The 7,133-nt window shown below is 50.4% G+C and overlaps 1 protein-coding gene and 1 non-coding gene across 2 annotated transcripts; one reads left to right on the forward strand and one right to left on the reverse strand.

Annotated features, from left to right (window-relative positions):
* The first annotated feature begins 321 nt into the window (after positions 1 to 321).
* LOC130839434 (U6 spliceosomal RNA) lies at positions 322 to 428 on the forward strand. Its single transcript, XR_009049833.1, has one exon. It is a non-coding gene; the product is annotated as a U6 spliceosomal RNA (small nuclear RNA).
* Positions 429 to 2,125: 1,697 nt separating this feature from the next.
* On the reverse strand, positions 2,126 to 4,074 carry LOC130839138 (insulin growth factor-like family member 1). Its single transcript, XM_057713033.1, has 4 exons — positions 3,988 to 4,074; positions 3,358 to 3,411; positions 2,987 to 3,251; positions 2,126 to 2,696 (listed from the first exon to the last, which is right to left on the reverse strand). The coding sequence occupies exons 1-4, from the start codon at positions 4,010 to 4,012 to the stop codon at positions 2,687 to 2,689; spliced, it is 354 nt and encodes a 117-aa protein (XP_057569016.1). The 5' UTR covers positions 4,013 to 4,074; the 3' UTR covers positions 2,126 to 2,686.
* Between the last annotated feature and the right edge of the window lie 3,059 nt (positions 4,075 to 7,133).

Genomic DNA, 7,133 nt, shown 5'->3' on the forward strand with positions numbered 1-7,133 from the left:
AATGATGGGGACAGCTCTCCTACCCCAACCTGAGCCAATGTTCAAAGTCCCTCTTCTACCTACTCCCTCCTTCAGAAAAGAAGCAAAAGAACCAAGGGCTAGTCCTCCCTCCCAGCCTACTCTTCCAGAGTCTGACCCAGCAGGGACTGTGTCAACATTATAGTAAGTGGAGGTGGAATCTGATCGTGAGGAGAAATGTGGGTGGATCTGAACCCAGAGGACATAGTCTAAGAAAAGAGAGGCAATTGGGAAGAACACAGAAAGGGCAGAAGAAAGAGGAAAATTCAGGACACTTCGAAGCAAGACAAGAATCAATAGATTGTGCTCGCTTTGGCAGCACATATACTAAAATTGGAACGATACAGAGAAGATTAGCATGGCCCCTGCGCAAGGATGACACGCAAATTCGTGAAGCGTTCCATATTTTTTGCAGATACAGAGAATGGACTGGAGAACTCGAGGTATGGGAGGGGGCGGGGGGTGAAGGGGAAACTGAGATGAAGCGAGAGAGTAGCACAGACATATATATACTACCAACTGTAAAATAGTCAGTGGGAAGTTGTTGTATAACAAAGGGAGTCCAACTCCAGGATGGAAGATGCCTTAGAGGACTGGGGCGGGGAGGGTGGGGGGGACTCGAGGGGGGGGAGTCAAGGAAGGGAGGGAATACGGGGATATGTGTATAAAAACAGATGATTGAACCTGGTGTACGCCCCCCAAAAAAAAAAAAAAACAGATGATTGAACCTGGTGTAACCCCCCGCCAAAAAAATAAAAATAAAAATAAAAATACATAGAAAGAAAAAAAAAAAAAAAGAATCAATAGATTCCTAGAGCCTCTCACCCGCTCACCTGAGCTACTCAGCCCTTGATCGTCTAGACTCTAGACTGAAATCTGGCTCCCATATTTTCATGGAGTCTGGGACCTATAGGGCTATACTCTGAGTGACCAACCCCCACAGCCCTGTCCCACACTCCTACCCCCTCATCTGCAACCCACATCCTGCTCTTCTCTTTATTTTTATTTAATATTATTTATTTATTTTTAATTATTTTTTGTGTGTGTGGCATGCGGTGTCTTAGTTCCCCAGCCAGGGGTCGAACCCATGCCCCCTGCAGTGGAAATGCGGAGTCTTAACCATGGGACCTTCAGGGAATTCCCTGGATCTTCTCTAGCTCAGTTCTGAACCAAGCCGCACCCGCATCCAACTGCCTCCAGGAATGTTCTGATGAAGGATGACTTGAAAGTGTGTCCAAATCCACCTTCTCACCCTGGAACCAAACTCCTTCCTCTCTCCTTGCACTTACTTCCTGGACCAGGCCCTTCCCTTCCTGGACCCAGACTTATACAGTGTACTTTTTGAATCGTGAAAGAAATGAAAATTATTTTCTATGTATTAATTTTATTTTAAAACAATTTTATATCAAATTGCACAGAATAGGGTGATACTCTAGGTCACCGAATGGGGGGTGTCCCAAAACGGGCCTCAGACAATCATGGGCCCTTCTCCCCCACTTTCTGTTCTAGACCCTTGGGAAATGCTGGTGTCACGGGTATGGTCCTTAGAGCTGCCTGGGCTGAAGTGACCTTTGGTGGAAGGTTCAAACACTCCAGATGTTTCCAGGCCCCTCATTGACCAGAGCTGACTCAAGAAAGGAAGCGATTACAGATTGTCCACTCTGACATTTCCCTCTACTTTATGTTACTAAATCCAGAACTGTCCATTTCCAGAATCTTATAATGCTGCAAATTTCTATTTAGTCAAGGAAATCCTTTTGGAGACAAGTAAATTCTTCCTGTGTGAGAACCCCAACCCTCCCACACCACAATTTCCTAGCTGGTGGAAAGTCCAGCTCTGGGCTTCGTTTTTTGGGAAAGGAGACTTTTCTCTCTGCAGAGCTGGCGCCTTCTCGCTGGTCCACACTCTGAGCCGCCCCGCCGCGTCATGAGCCCAATGCCCGCCAGGGGGCGCGCCGGCCCAACCTCCCTCCTCTGGCGGAGACAGGTCCGGACTCAGGCTCAGCACTGAAGGCCCCTCCCTTCCTGTGGGTCGCGTCCCCCACCCTGTGCCACACCCTGTTGAGGTCAGTGCAAGAAAGCTGAGCCTTGTGATTGAGATGGGACTTTTATTCAGTGAAATCAGGAGGTGACAGTATCTTGAAATTTGTTCATAATCAGAAAAAGTGGGTGTACCTTGCCACCTCTGGAAGCCAGAGAATGGACTCATGTCCACCGTTAAGGACCATTCCCTATGCTTCAAGCTCCCGCTATAACAGCATGTAAGGTTGCAAAATTTATAAAGTGCCTTGTGTTTTCCACCTGGTGGAGAAAATGCCAAAAGGAATGACAGATCTCATGAAGTGTCCCCAGTGCCAGCCTGGGGACTCTGCCTCATGGTATTGGTCATAGGGGTAATTGCGAGAGGTCACGGCCCTCAGCGCCTCTAACAGCAAAATAATCTCTTGCAATTGTCCAGGGTCGTAGAAAGGGGACTGACTGGTCACCCTGTTCGGAACAGATTCAGGCTGAAAGTTAAGGACGAGAAAGAATGAGGAAGGTGGATTAAGTCTGAGCGTCTCCTGTCCCCAGATAACCACGTCATGTCCCAGATCTAAGGCGACACCACATCTCTCCAGGCTCATTCAGGAAGCAGCATCCAGCTGTCTTCTGGTCCCCTGATCCCTTGTCAGCTGACACTGAAGAGAGAGACCCAAAGAGAGAAAGAGTGAGCAAGAGAGATGGACAGAGATGGAGGGATGAACAGATGACGGGCAGAGGAGGGGAAAAGAAAGACACAAGAAGGACAGCAGAGAGGATGAGAAAGAAATAAAAACAAAAGGAGAAAGAAGGAAGCAGAGAAGAAGGGAGAGGTGGATGGAATAGAGCAGTGTGTGCGGGGGCGGAGGCTGAATCATAGACAGAGCAGACATCCAGACCCTCCCCACTCCCCTGCATCCCTCATCCCTTGGAATGGGCAGAACCTCACCTGCGACAAACACTGTCATCCGAGGATGGGCCCAAGTGACAATCTTGACCTTTCACCTTTACCACGAAGGACTCTTGGGTCCTCTTGACCGACCACGGGCAGCACTGCTCAAAGCAGACCCTGAAGGTGCAGTTTCCACACTTCCGGGTCCTGCCCAAGGGCACCACGGCATCGTCATAGCAACAGTGCTGCAGGGGGTCGTAGAACTTGTCACCACATCTCTCATGTGGCTGGCACAACATCAGATGAGTGCCTGTGGGGGACACTGGAGGAAACAGAGCGGCCCAGGCATCAGGGCGGGCAAGTCCTAGGCTGGGCTCTCCTGGGAGTTGTACCCCACCCCCAAGTGTCCACATCCCTCCTGGGCTCACCTGGGGCTCCACGTGAGCAGAGGAACAAGAGGATGCAGAGAGCAGCCGAGACAGCTATGGGAGAATAAAAAGGATGAGATGAGGCGGATGGGTCAGCCACTGGTCCACCCCAGGGAGCCCAGCTTGGAAGAGGGGAAGGTCTGAGGGGGTGTCTATTCTGACTGAGGCTCAGGGAAAGGTTAGGGCAGACCTGTGTTCAGGTGTCTGGGGGTTATGGGTCTGTGGAAGTTGAGGGGATGCAGGCAGGTCTCTTAGAAGAAATGGTTTTAGGATTCTGAGGAATGTAGGTGTTTCCTGGGAGGGAAGAGTTTAGAGGAGGAGGCTCAGCTGGGGTCAGGTGCTAATGGGGGCTGAGCTGACACTGTGTCGTGTTACGTACGTGACCGATATTAAAATTTAGAAGATGGGGTTTGGAGTGGGAACCTGGGATATGTGTGGCATTGGGCGTGAGTCTAGAAATTGATCAGGGATGTAGATGGGGCTGTTCTTGGGGATATGGAAAGGGTATCACTATGATGGAGTCACTTGCCTAGCTTGGGGATTAGGAGGAAGAGTAGACTGAGGTAAGGATGGGATTGCAGCTGAGATTGGAGATGGGCTCCAAGAGAATCGGGGTTGGGTCCTCCTTACCAAGGATGCAGCATCGTGGAGTCATGGCTCTCTTTTGGCTGCAGTGGCGTTGAAGGAAGTTTGGCAGATTCCAGCAGGTGCTTTTATCTGTCCACTCCACCCCCCCAACCCCCCCTACTCCCACTCCAGAAATAAGCTCATGAGGTCATCAGCTCTCCCGACTTCCTGCCTGGCCTGCAGAGACGTGCTGGGCCCTTGGGGCAGGAACAGGTTTCAGATGTGAAGTCTGTCACATCACTGTCGAACATGATGTCAATCCTTTGAGAGCCAGGAGAAGACTGATATTACACCATCATCCTCTCCCACCCTCTCTCATCCCCGACACTACAGCCCCCTTTTTAAAAAAATTTTATTTTTTGGCTGTGTTGGGTCTTCATTGCTGTGTGCAGGCTTTCTCTAGTTGTGAGCAGGGGCTACTCTTCATTGCCGCACTTGGGCTTTTCATTGCGGTGGCTTCTCTTGTTGCAGAGCACAGGCTCTAGGTGAGCAGGCTTCAGTAGTTGCAGCACGCAGGCTCAGTAGTTGTGACCCACAGGCTTAGTTGCTCCTCAGCATGTGGGACCTTCCCAGACCAGGGCTTGAACCCGTGTCGCCTGCATTGGCAGGTGGATTCTTAACCACTGCACCACCAGGGAAGTCCCCAACACTACAGCCTCTTTAGCAAACAGGGAAGCACGAAATACTCCTTGGGGTCCTTCCCACTCTCCCAGAATGAATCCACCCAACATCAGATCCTGTGAGTCTTCCACTTTCTGCACTTTTCTTTTGCTCATTGCTCACCCCTCACATCCAAACAGGGGAATCTGTCAGCTCCCTGATCTCACAGCTTCAGGCTAAGACCCCTCAGTGTAGAAACCACTCACTAAACCACGGCTCAGGGTATTCAGGTGAAAGAGACGAGTTCTTGCACAGTTAGAAATTCCGGATTGAACAAGGTTGGGAAGAGGAGGAAATGCCTCAGAAGGGTGCTGGGGGAGATTATGATACTGAAACAGGGAAAAGGCTGTGGAGGACCCCGGGACTCACACTTTTCTCCCATCTTCTCTGTCTCTTCATTAATGGTCAGTTATTCAGTAGCATCTGAATAATTCACTTAGCACCTTAGGTGTCCCAGCTTTGTTCAGGCGCGGATGACGGAGTGGTGAGTAAGATATAACAAAGGCATCATTTTCTTGGAGTTCCTGAGAGAGAGAGAGAGAGAGAGAGAGAGAGAGAGGCAACGAGAAGGTAAAGAATCAGAGTCTGGGTTGTTGTAATCAATGTCACTATCACTATTCCTTGTCTGTGGGAGAAATTCTACCACCATCTGTAGATTCTCAGAGGCTTTGACCCTTAGTGGGCACGTTTAGTAGGAGATGGATATGTGATTTCATCTACGAAGAGCTGTCTTGGTGTCAGCATGTGAAGACGGAAGGGGAAGATTTATCTGAGGGACACTGTGGGGTCAGATCTGTGGACCCACATCACCCTGAGCAGTGAGGACTGGAAGGGCTCTCTCCCAGATCCTGCAGGAATCTACCTCTTGGGGGAACCTCAGACTGCACCCCCGTAAGGACATGTTCTCTCCAGTGTTTGGAAGGGTGTCCTGTCACATTTGTAGGCAGCTGTGCCCCTCTACACCCCCGTCCTGTATGTGGACCGTCTTTGCCTCTGTGTTTCTGCTTGCCCAGTAGCGCCTCCAACGCTGGTTCTTCCAGACTCCCCTCCACCTGGAGCCCAGGCCCAGACTCAGACTCCTCTTTGAAATGCTCCCATTCCAGACAGAAATCATATGAGTGACCCAGTGAAGAAGAAATGGAGTGTTTCCTGCATGATGAGCTGGGAATTGCATCACTGCCCATACCTGGCAGGAGCAGAAGATTCAGAGAAATAGCTGGGTCAGCTTCAAAGGTTGTCCCCAGGTAAGTTCTGGTGTCTCCCACGTAAAGGTAGACAGAAGTTTCCTCCTCAGCCCAGTGCTAGAGGGTAGATGTGGGGCTGGACCCTGGTGCTCACATGCCAAGTATCCTGTTTGGAAATGGACGTTTCCTCTCTGATCCTCAGTTTCCTTCCCTGTGAAATGGAGATGATCAGCCCCAGTTGACCCAGTGTTTTTTGGCCTCAAAGAGCTGCCAGACACATTTAAGAACCCGGCATTAAAGATTAAAGATTCACTGAGGGTGAGCTGTGTGGCTGAGCCCTGTGTTAGAGGTCTCTGGGACACAGTGATGACTCGGTAGCAGGTCCTGTCCCATCGTAGGGGGCTACAGACCATCCTTAGCCCAAGATAGCTCATAGAGGTCAGGTTTGGGTAGGGGAAACCCAGTGGCTGTGGGATCCCAGATCGGGGGAGGGGGGGGTCATTGCGTGCCTTGGGAGTTCACAGAGGGCTTCCTGGAAGAGGGGATGTATGAGCTAAGATTTCAAGGATGAGCCAGAACTGTTTTTCAGAAAGTCTGAGCCCAGAGAGGGTGGAGGGCTAGGCAAGGGGGAGGGAGGGGGAGGGAGTGGTGGGTAGTGTCAGTCCCTTGTGAGCTTCAAGGAGGACTCAGGACTTTATCCTCAGTGCACTCGGCACCATGGCCAGGTCCTGAGCACAGAAGGAAAGTATTCAGATTTGTGTTTACAACTATCTCGGTATCTGTCTGCTGTGAGGAGGGTGGACAGGAAGGTTGAGACGAGAGTTAGGAGCCCAGGGAAGATCCCGCTGTAACGGAAATATTTGTGTAACTACCAGAGTCCTAAATGTTTTCTTTCTGCCTTGAGGGGAGGGGTACAGCATGCTCCCCTCCTAGCCCCCCATCACCCCCTGGTCTCTGGCCTCCTTTCTCCTGCAGCCGCTGAGTAGCTCCAAACTGTAGATCGCAGCATTTTATTAGGTTAGATAACCACTGGTCATAAGTTGGTCATAAGCTATATCATTTTTTAAATAATTTATTTAATTTAATTTATTTATTTATTTGGCTGTGTTGGGTCTTTGTTGCTACGCGTGGGCTTTCTCTAGTTGTGGTAAGCAGGGGCTACTCTTCGTAGAAGTGCGCAGGCTTCTCATTGTGATGGCTTCTCTTACTGCTGAGCACGGGCTCTAGGGCATGTGGGCTTCAGTAGTTGCGGCACATGAGCTTAGTTGCTCTGCGGCATGTGGGATCTTCCCGGACCGGGGATCA

The sequence above is a fragment of the Hippopotamus amphibius genome, chromosome 16 (genome assembly GCF_030028045.1).
Source record: "Hippopotamus amphibius kiboko isolate mHipAmp2 chromosome 16, mHipAmp2.hap2, whole genome shotgun sequence".
NCBI lineage: Eukaryota > Metazoa > Chordata > Mammalia > Artiodactyla > Hippopotamidae > Hippopotamus > Hippopotamus amphibius.

Bases quoted from the DNA above. Each gene is read 5' to 3' on its own strand.
- LOC130839138 (XM_057713033.1), bottom strand. From the start codon at position 4,012: ATGACTCCACGATGCTGCATCCTTG. The intron at 3,412-3,987 runs GTAAGGAGGACC...ATTCTCCCATAG, and splicing joins TCCACGATGCTGCATCCTTG to CTGTCTCGGCTGCTCTCTGC. The intron at 3,252-3,357 runs GTGAGCCCAGGA...TGTTTCCTCCAG, and splicing joins CTGCTCACGTGGAGCCCCAG to TGTCCCCCACAGGCACTCAT.